The following is a 25,923-nucleotide window of genomic DNA, read 5'->3' on the forward strand; positions in this document are numbered from 1 at the left end:
TTCAAACACCCCCCAGACCCTACAGCTTCAGGACAAAGGTTTGCTGAACAGCTTGTCATATTCTGCCACACGTTCAGACCAACCACAACTGAACTAAAGAGACTTTTGACTCCCCGGATTAAACGCTCTGACTGGCAGAAATTTGCAGGCAAGTTTTCTGCTCAAGAATGTCACTGTCAACATGTAGACTGGAGTCAATACAGCAATGTAGTCTACACGGATACAGTGCAGGCTTTAGCTGGGGAATTTACCACCTCTTCCCCCACCAAGGTGGAGATGGGCAAAATCACCTCATGTAAGCAGACGGCCCACGAAACTCCAGATGAGTACCTCCACCGCCTCACAGAAGTGTTCAACATACATAGCCTCCAACAGCCAGAGGACTTGGGCAACACTGCAGGAGTGTGGGAGATGTATCTCTGCAACAGTTTTCTGAATGGACTGACACATGTCATTGCCAGTGCAGTGAAAGCCTCCTGTGTGTGTTATGCTGATGCTCGTCTCTCAGAGCTCTGCAGGCATGCCACTCATGCACATGAGCAGCAAACATAGGAGAAGAAGAAGAAAGAGGAGGAGGAGAGAAACCAGAAAGAACAGCATATGGCAACCATGACCATACATCAGGCAGTCCAGGGACAGCAAGGAGGGCAAGGCCACCGAGAACACAGACGTGGACGTGGCAGAGGGGCTAGAGGAGGTGCAGCGGAAAAGGCTTCATTCCGAGAGGCGTGTGTTATGTCTGGCCGATTGGGACATTGGGCTCGAGACTGCCCAAGAAAGGAAACATCATTACCAACTGCATCCGACTGAAGATGTGAGGGCAGGGGTGGAAAGAGAAGGGAACCATGCCCAGGTTCTGCTGCTGGGGGGCCAGAGGAGAGAGGTGACACACATACACACACACACGATACTAGCAATGAAGAAATGCTTGCTCTGCCTAACTTTGTGAAATTATATGGACATTATCATAGTGTACTTGCATGTTGTCTTAGTGTTCGTCCTTCCTTTGAATTTTTATGCCATCTACTTTGCCCTAGATCTAGTAAGGAGATCATTGAAATGCACTGAAAACCTTTCCAACTGTACAGATTACAAGGTGGATGCAACAAGTGCATTTATAAAATGGTTTTGTTTGGTATTTTGCAGTGCGTCTTGTTATATTTATTCAGACTGTATATTATAATGTTTTTAATAATAAAGTGTGTGCTTTGTGCAGTTGTGAATGTGTCATTTTTTGACATATCTGAAACTAGAACGGAACAGAAATTATGCCGTCTAGCCTGGGGACGGTTTTAGGGACGTACCAGGAAGACGTTCAGGAAGTTTGGCGCACATAACACGTTTTGATTGTGTACATGCCTGATAAAAAAGTCCAACTGCACGCTACTACGGCTGGAATAAAATTAAAGGTTGGTAAGCTTGCTTTATCGTGTCTTGCGCACGCCATGGGACTAACAACGCGGTCACCGAACACTGTTTTGAGTCCATTGTGTCTTAGCTCATCACCTGAAATTGTGAAACGGCTAATATCCTATGTTAATACTACATACCGCTATATAAATAAATATTTGGGGGGGGGGCGTATAGCACCTACATGACGTTAATGAGAAGACTGGGCAAACATTAGGTAATTATTATCACATTCTTTAGAACTGCATACACTTCGTCACTTTTCACGTTAACACATAAGCTATCTAGCTAACTTTCTCAGTAGCATTGCTATGCTTGCTATACCTATATTACTTCCCCATATTATTAATGCCGTCCACAAAGAGCCATGTTAATTAGCAGTAACGTCTTTCTAAAGATATATTATTTCTGCTCTTTTTCCCAGTCGCCATTGTAGCTGCTTGAGACGACCACTATGGAGAAAGAAACCCCCGCTAAAAAGGCGGCAGCGCCCTCTGTGTCGCAGATTAATGCAGAATATGTCACACAGGTAATGATGCAGAACAGTTTTCTCTTCACCTGGCGTCGGGTTTGCATATTGACCTCTAATCAATCTAATAAGCCTGTTGTGAACCTATACGTATATAGATTAAGATTACTACATGCCTTCTTATCCTAATATTTATAAAAAGTACGTTTCTAGTGGGAGGAGGGGTGTGTCTGTGAGGGAGGGCTTGAGGGTTTGTGCTGTGCATCACAATGTTTTGTCAAAAGAGAGTCAGTCAGAGTTGGAGAACTTTCCCTTCATTAGATAGTTTCCTATTTGGTACTAGATCAGAAAAGGATACAGTAAACCAAAGAAGCCCACAAGCATGTCTTGTTGAAATGTTAGGTTTTCTACTTATGCAGCATGGTGTCTAAGTCCAGGCCCCATGAATCATTCATACCTTTTTATGTTAATACTGCATATATTTACTACTACATATTTTTCTCCTGGTTTCAGTTGGCAAATCAATATTGGGCTCCCCATGCAAAGAATAAACTGCCCTTTGACCCTAAGGTGAGTTATATGGGTGAATGGCCAAGTAGTGTGAAAGCATAGAAAAGCACTACAAATATAAGACCATTTATATGCATTGTTTCATCTTAGAGGTATAAAGTTTAGTAGTTAAACTCCTTTTACAAGTGGTAAGCACAGTTAATAGTTGTGGTTTGAGTCTAACCAAAATGTATTTTAACCATGTTGTTTCATACAGTAAAATGGTATTGAGGTGTAGAGTGCTGCTTTTACCAGTTAAAGAACTCTTCCTAAAGATAATACATAGTATGTGTTTAGCATTAAGATGGAGGTTCTCTGTTTGTCTTAAACCCTAAGAATTTTAACATTCTTTGTTGTCTATTTAGGTGATGGAAGATATTTATGAAAAAGAGATTCTCATGTCCAAGTATGTGTGTGTACAGCATCTTTGACTTGAACTACATTTATTATCTAATGAACACTTTTTACACTTATTAGTCTACTTCTGTTGTCTTCTTTCCTGTATGTTTTCAGATTTGCCATCAGAAAAATTATGCTGCTTGAATTCAGGTGGGATATTTCACATTCTCTCATTCCCTCTGTTTAATAAACAGTCACCTAAATAAATAAATGGCAACACCACTTGCTGGGTCGATGCTCATTGATGCTCTTTTTTTTTTTCATCTTTCAGCCAGTACCTTGAAAACTACTTGTGGGTGAACTACACTCCTGAGGTGTCCAGCAGTGCCTACGTCATGTCCATTTGTTGCATTGTCAATGAGAAGTTCAGAGAGAATGTCCCAGCATGGGAGGTAAAAAGCAGTGCCATACCGTATTTAGGTTTCATCTCATTGTGACTGTATGGTCATCCTAACTTCTGAGTTCAACACGGCAATCTACCACTACCATTCAAATGAATGACTTTCTACAACACTATCTTTTCTATTGCATGGTGTATATCAGGTATTCAAGAAGGAGCCCAGTCATTTTCCATTCTTCTTTAAATGTGTGATGGATGCTGTGTTGGCAAGTGAGGAGTCTGGCCTCACTCTGAAGGAGCAAACTATACTGCTGGTCTTCCTAGACCACTGCTTCAACAGTCTGGTGTGTACCACTGCACTAATTTCCATTGTCTCAAATTCCCACAGGAGGAATGAATATATTTGGGAAAGTTTGGAGGTGTTATTCTATGGCAAGTAGAATAAATAAGCATGTTTGTGTTTATTCTAATACCTAGATCACTTGGGTTCATTGGCTTATATTTTGATTGCAATATTTACAAGGTTTAAAGAAACATGATTTCTTAAATAAAACTGGATTAAATAGATTTAGGTAAACATTTCTGTATTGCATTCATACATGTAAAAAATCAGTGTCTTTGCAAAAGTACTTATTTAACTTTTTACTCTAAATATGACTTCAAGGCATTTGTATGACATTTTAAATAATCAAGCTTGTGCTTAAACACGTTATGGACAACTTTGAATTTATTACTGTAAGCAATGCCAAAATGCCATATTGTAAGGAAGTTATTTGTAATGTCCACAAGGTGGCAGTAGCAGCCTAGGCAGTACAATTTGAGTCAGGATCCACACATCTGTATCCTCTAGATGCTGCATTAAAACCACTAGGAAGCTTTGCTGATGTCTCACTTTAAAATATGCTGTGATAGCTTGCTGCACTGTGATTGTATTCTATGAAGGCCTCTAAATATTTTAGTTGCAGACTTTTATTATGGGCTGAAGTGTAATAAAAATCTGTCATACTTTATTTTGACAATGCCCCCTCTCTCTTTCTCTCTGCGCCTCCAACTCAGGAGGTAGATTTGATCAGAGAACAAGTGCAGCAGCTCATCTCTCTGCCTATGTGGATGTGTCTCCTACCAGTAAGATGTCAACCTATTACCCTAATTAAGTTTTTCTAATGGTTATCATCACACACCATGTAATGAGGTTGTTTAATAATTTAATAGGAAAAAATTGCCTCCTTGCTGTGACACTAATCCAATGGACTCTACTGATTTTTTTTTATTTTTTTTTTTATATTTGCAGTCCAGGCTCCAACAAGAGCTGAAGAACGTTCCAAAGCTGCAAAAGTTCTGGAATCTAATCAAGAAGAAATTTGATAAGATGGATGCTAACGCAGCTGAACAGTAATATTGTTTTTTGCTGGCGTGTTCAGATCTGTACAGATTGAAATTATGTTTTGTACCCCACAAGGCTCTAAGCTCTTTAATTTTCCTTTTTTGTGTTATCCTCAGGGCAAAAAAAGAGAGGACCTTCCTCTCAGCTCTCATTAAAAAGTTTATTGGAGTCCTCATGTCAATTCCGCCCTCAGGTAAACATAAAGAAAATTCATAGTGTTGTGTACGACTACTCAGAATAGAATTCCTTAAGCTAGAACAGACCTTTAAATCTTGGACTTGTCTTAAATATGAAAGGGTGCATCCCTGGTGGTGTTGATTTCTACCTCCAAATACTTTTTATGCAGAGATTGCAGCAAACTGCTGGTCTTTTGACCCAGTACTAGAAGCATTATGCTTATCATGTCATCGGACTTGCTTTATTCTCACTGGCGCTGCTCCTCCTCCTCTTCATTCACTTCTAACTCTCTCCATCACTGCTACTCTCTCCCCTTCTCTCCCTCACACGGATCTCCACCACCCCATTCCGCTTTATCCTGTTTATGCAGGAGGTGGAGCAAACTCATCTTGGTAAAAACACTACCTCTTATTGCGGCATTGTTGGGGTTCGTTATTGGCCTCCGCCCATGCCGGTACTGTACCTCTTATGCAGAGAGGCAGGGCAGTGTAAAAAGAGCTACTGATTCGAGTTTTAAAAAGACCCCTGTCATGTCTGTGTCAAAACAAGTCGTCGTGGGTGCTGCTGTTAATTTTCACATCATGCATAATGTACTTAATCCTTTGTAGAGCTTGCACACCGTGAGTCCATATTTCTTCAGTTTAGGGCCATATTGCCAGTATGAAACACACTATTTCCAGTTTTCATAGCTATTTCAGTCACACGACTTCCTTCTTTCTGAGTCGTGCAACTGCCGAAGGAGCCTGTGCTCCAGCTGCCATACAGCCACTGGCGCTGAGTATGATGTTGTAATGCAGGCAGACACAGAGGCCCCCTACCTGAATGCTAAAAACAGAACCTGTGTATTTGTGTGTTTAGGTAGAATTCAAATCTGACAGAGTAGATTACAATCTAAAGCCCAGCAGGGTCCACATCATTGCAGCCCCAACTTTAAGTACGCACACACACACACATCAGTGTGCTTATTGAGGGCTAAGGTTCCAGCGTGCTGCTGTGCTGTGCTGTCTGTGCAGTATCTCACACACTCAGCATGGCACCTTTGTGTTGCCCACCTGTGTTTGCTGTCCTCATATCCTTCCTGATAATTACACAACCTCATTTTTGCTTCTTCGCCTTACAGTTGCCTTTTTTGGCCTTGTAGTTTGATAGTTGTCTTTGCTTGTCTGCCAAATTGTATTTGTCATTGACAACATGCATTCCATGACGTGAATCGCTAAGCTCTATGATTTCCTCCCTTTTCCATAGGGCCTGCATCCATGGACAGGGTGCATTACTGTGAGCGATTCATTGAACTCATGATTGATTTGGAGGTAAGACACAGCCTCCTGTTCTAAGTCCTGTTCAGGAAGTGTTACGATAGTTTGCCATTTGAGCGCTCTCTCCCTAGATTTGCTTTGACATTTACAATGAAAGATGATGTGCTCAGTTTTAACATGGACTAGTCAGACACACATTTCCACTGTAGGTCTACAATCTGTTTGCTTAATCATGTTATTCTGATGAACATAACAGCCCAGGCTTCCATTTCTGCAATGCTCCTTTGCCTTTTGTCCTTCACGTTTATAGCTAACTCAGGTCAACAGACAGTGGATAGATGTCCAGTCTTAGCTCCACCCAGTGTGTCTTTGTCATTCCTACCTGCAGAGCCATGCAGTATATGAAACAGTCTCAGTGTGGGAGAGGTTATTTTCAGCCTAATGGCTTTTGACATGTGCTATAAGGTATAGAGTTATGCTCAGCATGTGCTTGGCATAATGGTCAGAATCTAAGACCCTGTTCGTTTCTGGAATAACACTTGTTTTTTAACGAACAGTTGATTATATTAGATTTATACTGTCATATTATCTGTTTTTGAATTAACAACATGCACATTTAAAATTCCTATCAACCATCTTACTTTATATTCCTCATTTACCTGCTGTTGCATCATGTATATTTGAAATTTGCTTTAGTAAAATTTGTGAAATGCTGTGAAGTCGAGCCGAGCTGCCTTTTATATAACAAGATTTTTGTTCTTTTTCTTCATCTGTTTTTGGTGAGTTTTTTAAATTTGTAGTTATATATGTACCATATCTGTGCATTCTGTTTATTTATTCCATTGAAACAATAATTATCAGTCTGAATGGAAAATTGAGATTGTGCTATTCGACAGTTCTCACTTCTTATTTGTTTTGTTGTTCTGCCTTGCTGTACTTGGACTGGTGCTGATCTGCAGCGTATTGAGCAGCTTTACTTAAATATGTAAACATTGTCCTTTTGCAAGTATAGATCATCCACAAATGTCTGGTTTAACCTGTGTCACTGTGTCAGTCTGACAGGGGTGTGGCTTAGAAGATATGGTCATTTACTACCTTGTCAACTGAATACAAACTAGTTACTGCTGCAAAGGTTTTTACATCAGTCACATCACTTACACTTTAAAGCCTCACATTTTTGTGGTAATGAAAGATGAGGAACCTATTGAACTATTGGTTAATTTAAGAAATAATTAAGGAAAATAGAATTTCACATAGTGTTTGAGGGGGAGGCATCCTTGCTAATGTGGTAGGCTGTCTGGAGTGAAGACTGTCATATAAGATAGTTGCTCCTGCTGCCTGTGCAGCTCCCGTTACCAGTGAGAGATCTCAATAGATCGCATCTGGCTGTCTACTGACAGCCTGGCCTTTCTGTTCCTGGCAAGAGCTATTGGCGAGCCAGCTCACTTTCTCCAGAGACATCTCCTGTCCTTCAGCACTTTTTCTTTTACAAAGCCTCAGTTACCTGAAATCCATACTTCTCCTCTCAACTTGAAAATTAATGCAGGGAAAAAGATCCTAGTTTTCATGCGTGGTGTATTCTTCCTGTCAAGACTGAAGTGAGATCAAAGATGGCTGTTGGATGTAAGATTATCTGTTCTCTGTGTTTAAGTATCACTGCCTGCACCTGCTGCATTTGTATAGCAGTTTTCAGTGAATGGAATAATAGATATTTTGTTTTCCACTTCATATTCTGTTTCTCAGTGCTGTTTATTTTCTGGACAGTTCTTCTCTTTCAGCCTTTACGATGTGATAGATGTATTGTTCCGTGTGTGCCAGTCATCCTCTCACCAAGTCTGTCAGTTCAGTGTTTGTTATATTCCTACCAAAGCTGCTCTGTTACTTCACTTGGCAGGTTTTCTCTGTTTTCCCCTTCAAATCATATTCCTGTGCAACAGCAAGCAAATAATGACGGCTACAGAAGTAACTGTTGTCTTCACATCTCACTGTCAGTTTGCCTTATTTGCTTTCCTCTCTATCATGTCATTCGAAACAACCACAACACAAGAAAAGAACATGGATCATAATGTAGTGATGGTCATTGCTGAGTCAGTTGATTGTTTTGACTCATGAGATCTGGCAGTTCATACAGTACTTCATTTGTTTTTTCATCAGACATTAGACTTTCATCCATCAGCCTGTTTTCTTTGCCCTGTGACTTGTCTTGGTCCTGTCCAGTAAAATAGCATTTTGTACAGCTGTGATAACTTTAATATCAAGTTGTTTTAGCCACAGTTATAAGCATTTAGTATGATTGTGTCCTGTGTGTTTAGGCCCTGCTGCCCACCAGGCGTTGGTTTAATACAGTGCTGGATGATTCTCACTTGGTGGTCAGCTGCCACCTGTCCAGCCTCACCCAGAGAGAGAAGGAGGGACACCTCTTCTGCCAGGTACAACCAGCTTGCAAACACAAGAAAATATTTACATGTGCACTTTAAATGATTGCACATTGAAATCAGAATCACCCTTGTTCCTGTTTTAATGTGTAGAAGTAACTCGTGCTATTGTCTCTTTGTAGTTATTGGACATGCTAAAGTTCTACACAGGTTTTGAGATCAATGACCAGACAGGAGTCGCCCTGACGGAGAAAGAGATGACTACCCTGCACTATGACAGAATTACCTCCCTGCAGGTAAAGATGTACAGATAGACAGTCGGTGTATTATAGCTACCTTCTATATGATTCTTACTTTGCTCATGCTGTTGGTTTTCATAATGTGCCCAGGTTGCCCTTCACTGACATCTTTGGTTCAGATTTTTATAATTGTGATGTGATAATATGGGTTCACAATTGGCCCTCAGTATCAAATATAAACTCAAGTACAGTATTTTCACAGCATTTTTTTTGCTTTACTGTATGCTCGTTCTTTTCTGTATATACTAATGGCTCTAGCCTCACAGTGATACCTCTGGCTTGGGTCATGGTAGTATTATAACCAATGTTGATTTTTATTGTGATGCTGTTATTTGGACATTTGTCTGATGTTTCTGCTCTTTGTGTCTCATCTTGCAGAGGGCAGCCTTTGCTCATTTTCCAGAGTTGCATGACTTTGCTCTGTCTAACGTAGCAGCGGTAGACACTAGAGAATCCTTGACGAAACACTTTGGACATCTCAGGTAAATCAAAGCATCTGAAATGAATCTTGAACTGAGGTGCACTTGCATTTTGTCAGTCCACAGATGGGGGTGGGTGGAAGGTTGCACATGATTGGACTGAGTAAGATAATGGTGGTCTGTTAATAGTAAATTGCTGTAGCAAATGTGCTATTTTAGCTAAGAGGACTTCTGGCAAATGTGTAAAGGCACTGCATATTTACTTTGAGGTGGCCCCCCTTTGGTTGTGTACCATTCTTACTCATGTACAAGTAATTACTGCACTGACTTTATGTGGGACCCTTGGGGTTCTGTATGGTATTAAGAGAAAATGCCATAGTTCTAAAAGTACTGACCTTGGCAAAAATAGTTTCACAGAAAGAAACTCTTCAGCAAACCAAAACATAAGGTGTTATACAGACCTGACCTGTGATGTATTAAAGTTCTTATGACCACCAAAACAAACAAACCCCAGTTAAAATATGGGCAAACATGCAGAGTTATACCTGTCTTGGTCCCCTGCTGCATTATAGCATCAGCACCACTGATACTGCCTGACTTCCCTGCTAAATGGCAGCTAGTGAGGCCTTAAAGAGGCAGCTGATACCAGCCAGAGACAGAGGCACGCCTCATTAATTTCATCGATTTGCAGTGGCTTGAGAAAAAACTTTGAACAGCTGTGTTTGTCGGATCATATTAGCTTGCCAAAAAGCACTCTCGCTTTGAAGAACTAGCTTGTGTGTATGTTTTCACTAGTACATGTGTGTGAAGGGGGGTGAAAAGACATTGATTTATTGGAAGTCGGTAATTACGCTCGGGGTTTTCTACCCTTTCGTGGTATTTGATATAAAAATTTTAATTATTGACCCAAGCTTTTAGAGAGTTTTCAAGCCATCATATTTTTCATATTTTGAATTTACAACACACTCCAGAATGACTGATTACTTGTTTGTTTGTACAGTGTGTGATGACTTTATTTGTCATAATTGCTCAGAGCAGGGACACCACAAATTTCCTCTTTCACTTCTGTATCTATCACCTCTTTTTAACTTGTATGTGGATTATAAACGCTTCAACCCCATACTAAGTTCCTTTGAGTCATGCAGAGGGTTATGAGCCGAGCAGAGCTAAATCGGGTAAAGACTTAGTGGAACCGTTTCATGTATTGCTAGAAGCTCTAGCTCCTATTCCCAGAATTAGGGTTTTGAATGTGCCATTGTTCTCTGCTCCCCAACTGTCACCAAAGTAGCTCCTGGGTAACTCCAGTTATGCCAATCAGATTAAACGAGGCACTTTTCATCCAACAACCCACGCTAATGCCAGTTTATTCCAGCTGCTGCTCTAAGCTTCCAGTCAGCCGCCGTTCTGAATTTATCTGCTAAGTCCCCCAAACACACAAGCGCAGCATTATTGTACATAGCCTTTCCACACGTATACACACCTACTCTCTCACATACAGACACTTCTTCTATCTACTGTTTGTCATTTAAGGCCAAAAAAAGAATTGATCATCTAATTAAAGAGTTCGCATCACTTTGTGAAATGCAAACACTGAAGTGTGTCTGCATTACTGGAAATGTCAAAAGAACTGGTGTAAAATAATTAGTGTACTTAGTCCTTAGTATGGTAAAATCATAAACACCTTAATTTTGAGCAAAGTTAGGCTGCCATCAAAGCCATTTGTCACAGTTTTTGTTTGCTTGTTTGAGGCTTTTTGTGGTTGTGATGTTACACATCTAGCTAGCTGAATGAAAATGCCCTTAACTTACCAGTTGCTCAGTAATTTTCTCTTTAATAAAGTGATGAACATGGACACTAAATTAGCTTAATAAAGTTGATAGTTAATAGCTTAACTAAAAATGAAGACCAATTTCTGTGTCCCTGTCTTTACCTTATCCTGGCTCAGCTGTCAATCATAATCCTGGTCCGGTCATCTCCATTACTCAGAGTGAGCTGTTGTGCTGATGTTATTTTGTTGCTAAGGGAAGGAATGTCCCCATGACCTATGCCAAGTCATCCACTAAACAGCAATGTTGGCAGAATTGCCACCTCGACTACCCAAGCTTGGCATCACAAGTAGCAGAATGCTTGCACATACATGGATGTGGTCAGTCAGTGCCACATGTGGCTGTCCAGACCTGTCACAATGTGTCTAGGCCCTGTCTTTCACTGTGTACCAGACTCTGCCTGTGTCATAGTGTGTCAGCATGATTAACAGGTTTGTATGCAGAGAGCCACACCTCAACTTTTTGAGACGGAGATGGCTTTGATTTTTATAATCCTGTCACGTCGGTGAGCTCCAGCCCCTTAACACACACATGCTGACAGAGGAGGAGTGCTGTGTCAGATTAAACAGGACTGCTTTGCGCTGCGGCACTAACAAGCACAAAAAATTTAAGGCTGTGTATCTTCAGACATACAGTAGTGTTTAGTAATCTTTATTAGATGTGCATGTAGTGTAAAAAAAAAACTACATATTACATTCTATAATGCACTAAGTTTATCTTTGTTGACATCTTCATCATGTTATATGAGGAGACATCAGCCTCCCCCTGTTGTAATCTCAACCTCCACATTTCAGTCATTACCAAATCTGTCTCTTTGGACAGCAGTTAGTTATTACCTGCTTTGTTGTCATCCCTGTTCAGGAAAGGAGTGGCAGCTACATGTGTAATTTGTAAATACAGATTTTCTAGCTGACAAACCATGTTTCAATTTTTTTTTTTCTGTAGTCCCAGTGCACTTCACCGGGTGGCCTCATACTTGTGTCTCCTGCCAGAGCTGCCTGAAGGGCAAGACACCACCTATGAGAAACAAGTTCTCCTTGAGCTTCTGGTGAGTGTAATAAAGTGAATAACTTCACAAGTGTTTTCTATACCATGCAAATCTGATCACAGTGGAATGTAATGGATAATAACGAATCATGTATTATACAGTAATGATGATGAATATCCAGGCTAGTACCACTGACACATGCTGCTTATGCTGCAACTGTGACCTGAACTATCTTATCTATCAGACAAGTCAGTTAAAATTTAGGAACTAAAAGTATTTTAAAAAAGTTTTCTTCTAAACACAGTCCTGTTGTTTTTTTCTATAAGTCAGCTATTAAAATATTTATTCCAGGTAATATGTATTACCCTAGGTCTTTAAATTCATTAGAAGGAGGTGGTTTAGTTGTATGTGGGAATGAAGTAATACCTCAGGTACTCTGTGCTTGTCAACTTGCAGTATAAAAGATGTATAATTGGTAGTGGTGCACCTCTACAGTGTGGGTGAACAGTTATTTTACAGACTAATAATTGGCCAGTCAGCTTGACGGTATAATGGGTTTTGTGTTTCTCATTTTAGTCATTAATTTAAGCTCTTGACCTTGGAATGCATATACTATCCCCTCTTCACTGCCCATTCCTTATGAATTTACTTTCTAATCCAATTACTGCTTTATGTGGTCTGCTGTGTGACTTAGGGTCAATTGAAGACCGCTGATGAGATAAACAACCTTTTTTCTTCTGGGTTTTTTTTCCCTGTGTCTTATAAAAGGTTGGCACTAGTTTGATTGTGCATTCTGCTTCTCCTTCCCCTACAGTCCCAATTTTCATTTTTAAAACTCCTCCAGGAATCTATTAGACTCTTGTCCTGCTAGTCTTCCTAGTATACGCTGACACGTGCTGTAGATTTCTTCATCAAAGTGGGTCGTGCAAGGCTGTTCTGCGACTACTCACTCAGGTCCTCCCCAGGTCTTTCTCTGAGAAGCGATGGCAAAGAGCTGTTTCATAATTATCTGATTAGATTGTTGTATGAGACAATGTCATGGGAGTTATTAGTGTGCACCTGAGGTCGCCCCCCCAACAACCAACATCTCTGCCCAGGTGGATTTAAAAGGACGGGGCCATAAGGGTAAACTCTGCCATACAGTAGCAAAGCAATCATTTATGAATACAGTCATACATATACTTAGGGTGAAAGAGCCTTTTTTTGAGAGGCTGTTCTGTTTTTACACCAGATCCTGTGTTATGTGATATGGTGTAACAGACTGGTGGAAATGTTTTTTCTTTATTCTATGGTCTGTCTTCTAATAAAAGAAAGTTCACAGAACCTCAACCAAAGAGGCAGGGGAGCATTTGTTCATAAGCCAGTTTCTTTTTGTCTTTGTCATCTCTCTCTCTCTCTTTCCATTTGCCACACATAGGTGTCCCGTCATGAGCGCAGAATCTCTCAGATTGAGCAACTTAACCAGATGCCCCTTTATCCAACAGAGAAAATAATCTGGGATGAGAACATCGTCCCGACAGAGTACTACTCAGGGGAAGGTGTGTGTTGCTCGTGAATTGTGATCATGTTTGCATGTCTGTGTGTGAGTTAATGTGCACTAGAGTGCATGTGCTTATTTCATTGTCTGGTCAGTGCCTCATACATACTCACAAGCATACACCCATAGCTTGTGTTTTCCCTTATAATAAATACACTGAACTGGCACCTTTCTATTAGGGAGTCCTCTTCAACTGGCAAGGCCACCTTCAGTAACTCAAAAGCCAAGGACCATCCAGGCAGCATCCCTCATGTGCACTGTCACGCAGACATGCAGTAATGTGTAGAGAAGCAAAGATTTATACACCTAATATAACAAAGGTAGCTACAAAGGTAGCCATTCAACCAGTTTTGTAATTGTATAGAAAAATAATTATGACCTTTTGATGAACTTTTTGTGTGTGCGTGTGAGATAATTGCATATTTAGTTTGTAATCCACTCTGTGGCTTTTTATTTGTATTTCTTCTTAGGCTGCCTGGCACTGCCTAAGCTAAATCTCCAGTTTCTGACCCTCCACGACTACCTGTTGAGGAACTTTAACCTCTTTCGTCTAGAGTCCACCTATGAGATCAGACAGGACATAGAGGACGTGGTGTGGCGTATGAAACCTTGGTGAGATGTCTAAACATGGGATAAAAAGTCCTTTTTGAGTTGACAGTATCAAGACAAATTTCTACCATTAACCCCGCTACACCACAATTTGTCATTGTAGTTCAACGAATGAAGATTCTTATGGTCTGTTTACCTCTCCCATAGTGGCATATGCATTGATGAATTTACATTAAAAGACTGTGCCATTTAGTACACAGCATTTGAAAACCCATTGCTTAACATAATAATTGCTCCTATTATGCCAAGTGATGTAGCAAGTTCCTACAAAAGTAAATAAAGAAGTAGCGGTGCCATGTGCTGCCCTAAATTCAACTGATTTTCAGTCTTGACAACATCCCACAGCACTTGTCTAACTTATTGTTGTGTCTGTCCCTCTACACAGGCAGTCAGAGTACGGTGGAGTTGTGTTTGGAGGCTGGGCTAGAATGGCTCAGCCGATCACCACTTTTTCCATAGTAGAAGTTGCCAAGCCCAAGATTGGAGAGAGCTGGCCTGCTCGTGTCCGAGCCGATGTTACTATTAACCTAAATGTACAAGACCATATCAAGCACGAGTGGGAAGGTAAAGTTGGCTGACCAATTGCAGTAGATCTTTACTGTAAATATTTTTTGTATCTATTTTCATCACTTATATAATTGTCTATAATGTATGTTTCGTGACTCATGATCCCTGCCTATGTCGTGTCTGTGAGGACGTGTGAACTCTGTGCAGCTACTATCATAGAGCCCCTTTCTTAACCGTCTTCTCTCTGTTACTCTGTGTGCTTGATAGGGCTACTGTAGGTAATGTCAACAGGCTTGAAAGACATTAATTCACTTGGAACATATAAAGCATAATGAAGCCTTCAGCAGGCCATCTGCTATCACTCTCCAGAGAACAGTATAGGATAGGTTCACACCCCTATGGTGTATTGGACTAACTAATATAGCAGATGAATGGGTTTTTTTTTCCAGTGGGCTGTAGAAGTAATCATTGGTTTAAAAAAAAAAAAAAAAACGAACGTAAGCCTAATGTATCCCAAATTGATGTCTTCACTTTTTTTAAACCCACTTTTATGGTTTTACTTTCTTTCTTGTAACTCGGTGAAAGGATGATGTATTACTTACTTGCATCCACTAGACACTTGCCCAACGTATAATTAGAGCTTCAGGTTTTTGCTGACAGGGTGGTTTCGATTACCTCTCCAAACTCTCCCACACTGCTACTCTGTCTCCCCAACACTCCCCATCACCTCTTTTTCTTTGTGGCCATTTTACTCTTTAACTTCCTCTGTCTCTCCCTTCTTTCTTTCTATAACTGCTCTCTCCGTTCTTTTTTTGCTGTAGGGCTGCGGAAGCACGACGTTTGCTTTCTGATCACGGTGTGCCCCAACCTGCCCTACGGCACACGCTTCGACCGACGCCAGCCCTTTGTGGAGCAAACTGGGCTGGTGTACGTGAGAGGCTGTGAGGTGCAGGGTATGCTGGATGACAAAGGACGCGTCATTGAGGAAGGTATGCGCTCCCGCTTGCATACACAAAACATAATCAGCATAAACACAATTGATACATGACACCCATCTACCTACCAATACCTGATCATCTCCACTCACTGATCCTCCACAGAGAAGCCATACTGAGCTCTTCTAGAAAGAGTTGTTTTTTTTTTTAATGTAAACATAGAGTGGAAATTCTTATTGAAACCATGGTTAGCTGATTTAGATTCAGTATTTAATATTGACCCTTTGGCCTTGTAAATCTGTGCCCTACTGTTTTCTGCCAGGACCTACTGTATGTTGACCTATTTCTTTTGATACTGTAACACTTTGTAACAGTATTTTGAAAATGGCATGCAAATTTAGATTTCTTTCTTCTATATTTAGCACTGAATTTACAATTAAATGTGTTTTGGCACATTTAACGGTACATTATCCACTTCCCTCCTTGGTCTAACAACTATTCTCCCCACCGTTCTGGTCAAGGACCTGAACCGAGGCCTAAGCTACGAGGAGATGCCAGAACATTCCGCGTTTGGCTGGACCCAAACCAGTATCAACAGGACATGACCAGCAATATTCAGAGTGGCAGTGAAGACCCATATGAGACTTTCAACGTCATCATGAGACGCAAACCCAAAGAGAATAATTTCAAGGTCTGGACTTCCTTCTGAAGCCTACAAATCAGCCGTTACTCTAAATTGTATTTGAGTCCTATATGTTCAGACCTTGAGCTCTGTCCTGCCAACACCACTTCTTAGTGATGTATTGCACATATAATACTTTGTTGGGTATTGTAGCTGTAAGACTGTGGGCAGGGCAACTCTGAGATTACCACTCAGGGCTCTCATGTGTACCGTACCTCTCTTTCACATTTTCCTTGTGGCTGTACTGTAGGAATGCATATTTTATTATCAGTATAACATAAAGGTGTCATCCTCAGGGTTAAGAAAGGCAGACCTGAACTTTTTCAGCAGGTCATAGAAGTTATCCATGCAACTGTGTGAAACTTCCCATCTGTCTTTTGTTACTTTGTATTATACAAGGTTAACCATAGTTTTTATTATATAATTCTATTTGAGAGCTTCTCATTATGGCTTTGTCAAATCTGCTATTTTGAACTCTGCAAACCTATTTCTGTCTTTCACACTTAGAGCAATGACAGATGTTTCTGAAGTTTTTTGTTTGGGGGAATCCAAAAGAACTAATAGGCATTCAAGAAACTTTTCCCCCGTCTTTGATGTATAACGGATAAAAGTAAACATGCTTTCTCACACAGTGTTTGATGCACAAGGTATTAGTTTGTGGCTCATTAAAACATAATTGACAGATATACAAATTACCTGCTGTCCCATCAGCCCACCACAAAGCTATTCTTATCCTGCTAAACCACCCTTTGTGATTGGGTCTCTGTTGTCTGACATGCCTCATTCAGTTAAATGTTTCACATTCAAATTCTTTTTGTTTTTTTAACATTGCAATCTGTTGGTTTGATTTTTCTCTCTCTCTCTCTCTCTCTGCTTCAGGCAGTGCTAGAGACCATCAGAAACCTGATGAACACAGTGTGTGTTGTCCCAGACTGGCTTCATGACATTATCTTAGGCTATGGTGATCCCGGCAGTGCCCACTATTCCAAAATGCCCAATCAGATCTCCACGTTGGACTTCAATGATACCTTTCTGTCCCTGGACCACTTACGTTCATGCTTCCCTGGTTATACCATAAAGGTCACTGAGGAGGACTCTGAACTGCAAGTGCCCCCTTTCAGGTGATAGTCAAAGATCCAGTATTCAGATGATCAAAAGATTTTAAGAAAGGTTGTAGCTGACTTACCTTAAATAAACATTAGTATTTCATTTAATTGCTGCTGTATAAACTTCATACTGGATGCAATTGATGCCACAATATATATATATACATACAGTTCATGGTATGACCATAATAATCCGGCTTTGCTTCTGCCTTTTGCTTTCTCAGAATCAAGTTTCCCATCTCAAACAAAACAAACAAGGGAAAGAAGAGAAAGGCTGATGAAGAAGTGGAAGACAAAGAGGAGGGCATGACCTTGGTTGTTGAGCCCTATGTTACCCCCAACCGTGGGCCATATCCGTACAACCAGCCCAAAAGGTGAGAGGCCAAGGCCAACGCCTCTGTGTTCCTGTTCACAACTTACTGAGATTAGTGATCAAAATGTTGTTCGCTGCTTCGTTGAACACGACTTCTTTCTGAAATGAGCATGCTGATCTTTTTAAAGATGGTTTAACATTGACTAGAACGCCACCCACAGTGTAAAATAAAATAACGCTCATTCTTGAGGTCTGGTCCCAAGAGCATATTATATTGCAACATACCATATGTTTATAACCTCTATCTAAATCACATTCTCAGTATAAAACAGCACAGGTGCAAGTCAAATATTTACTATAGGTACCCTACTCGTGGCCTAACTGTTTTGATGTATTTTACTGTTTGCCTCCATGGTATCTCTGCTGGCTTGTTCACCATTGCTGCGTTTCCATTATCAGAACCTGAGGGGCGGTATACCTATTGCAGACTAATTACTTGATTTCTGAATATCAGCTATATACATTTCTTACAGGAATACAATTCAGTTCACTCCTACTCAGATTGAAGCCATTCGAGCTGGGATGCAGCCAGGACTCACTATGGTAAGGACTGGTAGATGGTGTTTCACTGTACTAGATGCCCACATAAGATTAAATTGAAGCTGTCCTAAGAAAATCTGCAAGGTTTAGATTATGTATTTGACAAAACACGTTTCCAGCAATTGGATATTGTGGATATCGGACTCTAGCAGAATAAATCCCAGAACATAGTGGACTTAATTAGGAAGACAAACTGTGTTTTAAATCGAACACTGTAACGTTATCATGCATATCTTTAGTTGAGAGGGATGCTGGGTAAAGCCTCTTGACAGTCCAGTGGGATCTGATACTACAGGTGCATACTGTTCCAGCCCATTGTAAAGCCACCAGTATTTAGCCATTAATCTTAGTGGTGTGCTCCAGTATAACTCCCACAACAGTAAATATGCTGTTGCTTTATTGCTTTATCTCCACCTGAAACCAAAACTGTAAATCTTAGCATTGTCATTGAAATGGTCAGCCACACATAGAATGACATAGGGTTACAGCTAAAGATAAACCCTTGTTGTTTATAGAGTTGTGCAACATACACTGTTTAGACAAAGTTGTTGTTCTTATGTGATGATTGGAACTGGCGGACGGGTTGGAGTGATTTATTGTGCATCTAGCCGAGGTAAATATGGCAAGTAGGCTCTCAGCTGAGTCATAAACAACTGTGCATGCTTTCCCTCCTCCCCTTCCTCATCCCCTGTAACCTTCTTTCTTGGAGGATGTCAAAGTTGTTAGCAACCATTACAAGCACACACTACCTGGTTTCATCTATATAATCTAAGTAGTTGATTAGACACCGATTTATGCAAGAATATCTAATTGTGCTTGCTATTTTTACTCACCTGAGAGACCTAGATTAATACCAGCCTGTTTCATGAATATTTATTTAGTAAATAAGATGTGCTTTTCCCCCCAGTTAAGTAAATATGAGATTTATTATCATGCTAACTTGTATACAGTGATGAAGTGCTTTTAGTATCCAGATAATGAATACAAAAGGGAGGCTTGAAAGGCTTTATAGCTTTGCAGTAGCTTTCTGTGTCCTCACCTATCTGGGACAGCCTTGGCATGCCAGGCAACACCACATTATATTGGGTCTGTGTGAGCATGGCTGCTGATTGGGTTGTAACCTAGTCCCTGCTGACATGTTCATGGCCCAGTTGTCACAACCACTAGACTGTTTACAGGGGCAGTGCAGCAAACTTCTGATTGTGTTCATCTTCTCTGTTGTTTCTTTTTGTTAAGAAAAAAACATTTTTTCATTTTACTCATTCTGCACTTCCTGCTGTCTCCAGGTGGTAGGTCCACCAGGTACTGGAAAGACAGATGTTGCCGTCCAAATCATCTCAAACCTTTATCACAACTTTCCTGAGCAGAGGACCCTCATAGTGACACACTCAAATCAGGTTAACCCAACATGTACACACCATGCACCTCTACACATAAACCAGATCTGATCTCTAAAACATTTCCCTAACACTCGGCTCAAAAAAAAAAAAAAAAAAAAAAAATCTGGAGAATTTACAGCTTGTGCTCAGATGTGCCCATTAATCAGGCAATTCAAACCTTGGAGGAAAAATTAAAATATAAGCTCCCTTGTAACCAGGTCTTCCACACTCAGCATTTAATCATAAAGTAATCTGCTGTTGTTTTATACTAGTGGAAGTTTGCCAGAAGGAACCTTATCCACAAGAAGCATAGCTGATATAATGATGACAAAAACTTTTTTCTAGCAGTAACTTAGACTGAATTAACTGGGCTTAAAAAAAGAAACTCATAACAGGTGTATATGTACAAGTACTGTTGTAGATGGCAAAATGCACACACGTATCTAAGAAAGGATTTTCTTTGTCTGATCATGTTTGTTACCATGGTTTATTCCACACCAGGCTCTGAACCAGCTGTTTGAAAAGATCATGGCTTTAGACATCGACGAGCGCCACCTCCTGCGTCTGGGCCATGGAGAGGAGGAGTTGGAGACTGAGAAAGACTTCAGCAGGTGAGGACAGCAAAAGACAGGTGGAGAAAGGACATGCACACGCACACGCACGCACGCACGCACACACACACACACACAGATGCACCTAAACCACAAAAAATGCAAATGCGTAAATAGAGCCTACTTGAATTCACACATGCCAGTGTGAAAGTGCATTTAACACATGGTTGTTACATACAGTACATATGCACTGCAGAGGCAGCCATCACAGTTTGATCACAGCCGACAACACACAAACAGCCCAGCTGCTCCAATACATAAATTGTCCTGAGCTAACACAGTGAAAGGGCCACTTGATACTCCCATATGCCAGGTCAGGAACTTGGTTTATCTTCATTATGCATCATTGGCCTCCCAGGCCTTTCAACCAGTGTAAGGGATCCCTCCCTACAGCCCTGCACTCACTGGCAGTGCCTGTCTGATTAACCCCTCTCATTGCTATTCAGGAACCAATTCCATACCCGTTTGGACTAGCCACTTGAGAATGCGTTCCAAGAAGAGGTTTATGGCAAAAATCCATGCAGAGAGAGAGATGCAGATTCACCAGTCATGAAAAACATGACAGGTTTCAGGTTTAACAATCATAGATAATGGTAAATTTCCCTAAACAATTTAGGTTATAGGTTGAACTGGAAGTAGATAATGCAGTTTTCCAACCTCAGGAATACATAAAACCTTTTAATTAATAATAGATTTACAATGATGATATGATGAAATGAATTGAATAAATATCTGAATTAATAATTACATGAATAAATAGATTTCATTTCAGATTTTTAAGACAATCAGAATGTTTATTTACCTCGGGTCAGGAAGGAGCCCCTCTGTAATCTGTGGTAGGTTACATTACCTGACTACAATTTAATTAACTCAACCAGTTGCTTAACGATCTTCTGTCTGTACCCTACTGAACACCACAAACACACAGAACTGCTATTTCTTGAATGGCACTTGTGGCACAGCGCAGAACAAATAGCCTCAGACAAAAACCACTAGAGTCCTGTTAAAGAAGCCCTTGTAGTTCCCAGTTCTCTCACCCACGTCTTTTTGTAAGCTCTACTCTCTTGTGTGTGTGTGTGTGTGTGTGTGTGTGTGTGTATAATGCCTTGAAGGATCGTCACTCAGTCCTTTCTACTGAGATGTAGTGAGATGGAACAAGAGATAGTGGGGGGCTGTGCACTTTAAGCACTTATGACAGACTTGAGAAAGAGAAATTATTTCAGCTTTATTTAACACACATTGCGCACATTGAATAATGAATTCACCAGAACAGTCTCCTTTTTATTAGCTCCTTAGCCTGCCTTCAAGTATAAATGGCTGTGTTACTGAATGTAAATTATTTATTTTGTTATTATTAAAAGTTTCCTTATAGCCCTGTTAATTACAACCCTATCCATCTGTGGTACTGAGCAAATCGCACCTTTTAGCTTTTAGCAGCACTTCCAGAGGAGATGAGAAGGATTTATATATGTCACTCATTTACTATACGTTGTGTATGATTACCGCTCAGTGTGAGTGTATGACTGTTGCATGGATGGCAGTATGAGAAGTGGGTTCTGCACATGGATGCAGTTTGTTACAGTCTTAAATTATGCAGCAACACAGACATAGAAGAAAATGCTTTAACTAGTAGCATTTAATACATCCCCGCCTGCCTGGCTGCCTCATAACATGCAGACTCCACACTCCTTCCACCCCATCAACACCAGTGAGAGGAAAGAGGCAGAGAGTTTTAATTAACACTTTATACAAGATGAAAAATGAGAGGCAGTGCTCCTCCAAAAGCCCAACAAAGGGAAAACTACAACACTGTCAATTAAAAATGCCTTCCTGCTTCTCAAGATAAATTTTGTGTTGTAATGAGATTTTATGGGTGAATGTTGGTGGCAGTACAGAAAGCACCTTTAGTCACTGTCCACGACTAAAGGTCCAGTATCCATTGTTCAGGGATATTGAACCCATGTCCGAGGTTCTAGGTAAAAATAATCTTTGCAAATAAAATGTCATAGTCCCTCTTTATTATATATTTTTATATTATTTGAGTTTTGAGCACAGCCTTTGAGTTTTATACCTTTATTGGATTAAAAAAACAACAGAAAACAACGTACCTTCTCAATAAAGGCACTGTTCACACCTGTGCATCTATTTTGGGTTTCTTTCTCAGAGAGTAGCTTAAGGCATTACAGGTCTGTCATCTGCAAAGCAAGGTCACTTCCCATTTTTGCTTAATTTAATTCAGGTCAAACAAGCAGAGCAGTGTGGTTGTCTTTGAGTCATCTCCTGGCTGAGGATCTTTACACAGTGGCTAAAAATAGTTGACCTCTGCTATTACCCAGTGACCCTTCCCGCCTCCTGTCTGTGTGTGCTGCTTATCTTGTTGCCACCTGCTAATTGCCTTTAAGCAGTGTTGTTTAGCTGCACAGTAGAATGCGTGATGGAGCCTAAACAAACCTTGTAGGCTATACAGTCAGGGACAGCCATTGTCCTCTTTAAATCTCTGCATTGAAATGGTCATAATTTCTACGTACCTTACATACAATATCTTACTCTATAAAATATTGTGTGTCCTCAGGTCACCAGCCTTATGAGAGCATGTGCACACTCTAAGGGCAGAAACACAATAAAGGCAATCTCAATCAAAAAATTGCAGCCATCAGATCTAGATTATCTCTGCTCTTTTAATCAGTTCATGGACAATAAATAATCTGAAGCAACAACAATGCAGATCAGATCAGAGGCTGAATCCACAGTTAGAGGAAGCTTTATCTTACCTGTTTGTTATACACAACAGTTTGGTCGATACAACAGAATGTAGGTTTATGAACATGGTTGTGACACAGATTTTGTGCAGTGATGTTAATACTGGAGAACAAGAAGAGACAAGTCAGTAGGATCATCCAGTGAATCGGACATTTAGTAACACTTGAGAGAATAACAACATTAACAGAGTTGTTTCTTTGAATTGATGAGACTGATCTGTATCTTTAATTTGCATCAGAGAATTTAACAGATCCAACAATGGTTTGTTTGTGTGTTTACATTTGTATAAGAAGAGAAATTTGCCAATATTGCATTTATTTCTAGAAACAGCCAGTTGAATTTTAAACATAAATGCTCTTACATCATTGCATCATTTGTAAGCTATGATTCAGCATGTGATATCAGTTGTTGGACATTATAACTGTCTCTTAATCCTTTATACAAAAGGTAAATGTTTTACATTGTACCAACTCTGTTGTCTGTTTACAGATATGGCAGGGTAAACTATGTCTTAGCCAGAAGGCTGGAGCTCCTCAGAGAGGTGGAGAGGTTACAGGGGAGCCTGGATGTCCCTGGAGATGTTTGTTATACCTGTGAGACTGCTGGACACTTCTACCTCTATCAGGTAAGACTAAAGACACCCTTGTATAATCTAGTTGCCAACCAGTGTTGCATAGGCTATGCTTCTCATTTTGCACTTTGCATTCTTATTGTGTGCAGAGCATTTGATCAAGCTAAAAATAAGTTGAAAATCCAAATTAAATTCCCAATTTCATAAAGATTGTGTAGCCCAAACCAATCAAAAGCCTGTTTTTTTTTTTTTTGCAGTCAGTCGCTTCTTTCTTTCTCTTAAGCCTCTAAACATCTTAGTGAAATTAGTTTGGTTATTAATATTGATTTACTAGGAAAGAGAGAGGGAGTTATAGGGATCCAGGAGTTATTTTGCAGAATTAATTAGAATGGATTTTTCTAATATCTGTCCTGTTTCTCAGATGTATTCATGCCAGTCAAATGTAGACATTATTGAGGTTCTTTTCCGGAGACTCACTGATGGTTTTTGCCCAGACTACATATACAGTCGCAACCCTCACTGTTTTTTCTTCTGACCTACTTATCATTGTCCTCTCAGGCTGCAGGAACAGTGCAACTGCAGACAGTTACGTGCACTACCATGCATCTCTAGAAGGGTTCTAGAAATGCAGTATAGGCATTTGTAACATAAAGAAGTGTAAGGTTAAACTGTGGTTTCCAAGCTCATGGGGGGCTCAACTTAATATTCTGACTTTTTTATTTATTCATTTATTTAGTTATTTACTTATTTTTGAAAAAAAGTAATTGTCACATGAGTATGACATCACATCCAAGCAGTAATGCAAGACATTTAGAAACGGTGCAGAGATGCCAGTCCTATAGTGGTGGTCATGACTCAGACTACATCTTATAACAGATAGTTGGTGGTTCGTACCACCCAAGCTCTAGTGTCAGTTTGTTTGGCATTCGTGCTGCCATTTTTGCACCTTGCCAGAAGTCTACAGGTTGTCCGCCTCTCACATACACCACTGTGTTTCCTTATTAATTTGGTGCTGAGTGTTGAGATTGAATATTCAACCCACACACCTGTGTCAGTGGAGTTGTATTTATTTTACCTCTGAAAATTGGCCAACTGTAGCTCTGTGAGATTTGAACGTGTAAATGTCGAGAAGCAGTTAGTATGGCAAATCTGTGACCATGATCGGACTTCTCTGTCACTAATAAATGATAACAGTGCATATTTGAATGTACTTAGGGTTTTGAGGTGGTCCTAATAGTCCATACAGACAGATGCTTAACATGCAATTAAGCTAAGTCCTCCAGCAGACTCATTAAGCTTTTTTTCCGCAGGGGTATTTATAGAACAGTACTAACCCACTGTTTGGTTGAAGCTGGTTTATTAGGTGCTCAGCAGGGGCACCTTTGTGAGAGAGGCTATCTGTTCCCATTTGTCAATTTATGTGAAATGTGTTTTTGATTTGATTTGATTTATTTATTCTTTCAAGCATGTAAAGACAGTTGATATATCAACACACATAATTTTACACATATCTAACAAATGCTAATCCAATATCAATTTGCTTATACCCAGTACATGCTTGAATGGAGTAGGAAGAAGTCAGACTTATCCAGTCCTACCCCATGACATCATCTTACCATCACTGGTTTGCAAGCAGTATCTCTACATAAATAATTCTCTTCTACACCACACAAGTAATATACTAAAGAATTATAACAGAGTGTAAACATTCTTACATAATTACATTCTTAAATAATTATCTTCTACACCACACAAGTAATATACTAAAGAATTATTACAAAGTGTTAACATTCATACACCACACCCACAATGTTCCATCTAATTAATCATTAAGCCTGTTCTTGCATATATCTTGATTGACACAAACCTTTATATTTATGTTTAAACTCGTCAATTCTATTACTATTTTTTATGTCCACACTTAAATTATTCCATAGTTTTACCCCACTTATGGAAATACAAAATCTTTTTTTGGTTGTACGTATAGCATGAATTTTTAAATTTAACTGACCCCTTAAATTGTATCCCCCTTCCCTTTCATTAAATAGTTTTTGAATTCCACCAGGTAATAAATTGCTCCTGGCTTTATACATAAACACTGCAGTCTTATATCCAACTAAATCAAAAAAGTTTAACAATTTAGACTGTATGAAAGCTACATTGGTGTGATCCCTATACCCCATAGTTCTTATCGCTCTTTTTTTGTAATATATACAATGGTTGAAGTGAGCTTTTATATGTATTTCCCCAGTTTTCAACGCCATACTCTAAGTATGGTAAAATCAATGAAGAATACAAAATGCATAGTGCTTTCCCGTCCAAAATATATCTAACCCTTTTGCTATTTTGTGCTGAACATATCTGATATGAGATTTCCAGGAGAATTTGTCATCAACTATGACACCTAGAAATTTAATTTCAT

General features: G+C 39.9%; 1 protein-coding gene across 1 annotated transcript in view; it reads left to right on the forward strand.

Moving 5' to 3' along the window:
- Nucleotides 1-1,259: 1,259 nt before the first annotated feature.
- aqr (aquarius intron-binding spliceosomal factor) overlaps nt 1,260-25,923 on the forward strand; it is a 47,331-nt gene continuing 22,667 nt past the window's right edge. Inside the window, exons 1-26 of the mRNA XM_020614011.1 lie at nt 1,260-1,409; nt 1,835-1,939; nt 2,393-2,449; nt 2,794-2,834; nt 2,942-2,977; nt 3,099-3,219; nt 3,371-3,511; nt 4,224-4,292; nt 4,459-4,559; nt 4,668-4,744; nt 5,974-6,038; nt 8,297-8,413; nt 8,542-8,655; nt 9,037-9,140; nt 11,849-11,951; nt 13,309-13,429; nt 13,899-14,040; nt 14,423-14,601; nt 15,366-15,533; nt 16,001-16,170; nt 17,041-17,282; nt 17,492-17,641; nt 18,114-18,183; nt 19,467-19,577; nt 20,061-20,170; nt 23,420-23,555. Of these exons, the coding sequence (XP_020469667.1) occupies nt 1,865-1,939; nt 2,393-2,449; nt 2,794-2,834; nt 2,942-2,977; nt 3,099-3,219; nt 3,371-3,511; nt 4,224-4,292; nt 4,459-4,559; nt 4,668-4,744; nt 5,974-6,038; nt 8,297-8,413; nt 8,542-8,655; nt 9,037-9,140; nt 11,849-11,951; nt 13,309-13,429; nt 13,899-14,040; nt 14,423-14,601; nt 15,366-15,533; nt 16,001-16,170; nt 17,041-17,282; nt 17,492-17,641; nt 18,114-18,183; nt 19,467-19,577; nt 20,061-20,170; nt 23,420-23,555 (2,820 nt within the window). The 5' untranslated portion in view covers nt 1,260-1,409; nt 1,835-1,864. The remainder of the gene's footprint in view (nt 1,410-1,834; nt 1,940-2,392; nt 2,450-2,793; nt 2,835-2,941; nt 2,978-3,098; nt 3,220-3,370; nt 3,512-4,223; nt 4,293-4,458; nt 4,560-4,667; nt 4,745-5,973; nt 6,039-8,296; nt 8,414-8,541; nt 8,656-9,036; nt 9,141-11,848; nt 11,952-13,308; nt 13,430-13,898; nt 14,041-14,422; nt 14,602-15,365; nt 15,534-16,000; nt 16,171-17,040; nt 17,283-17,491; nt 17,642-18,113; nt 18,184-19,466; nt 19,578-20,060; nt 20,171-23,419; nt 23,556-25,923) is intronic.

Source organism: Monopterus albus, unplaced genomic scaffold (assembly GCF_001952655.1).
Source record: "Monopterus albus unplaced genomic scaffold, M_albus_1.0 scaffold141.1, whole genome shotgun sequence".
Lineage (NCBI taxonomy): Eukaryota > Metazoa > Chordata > Actinopteri > Synbranchiformes > Synbranchidae > Monopterus > Monopterus albus.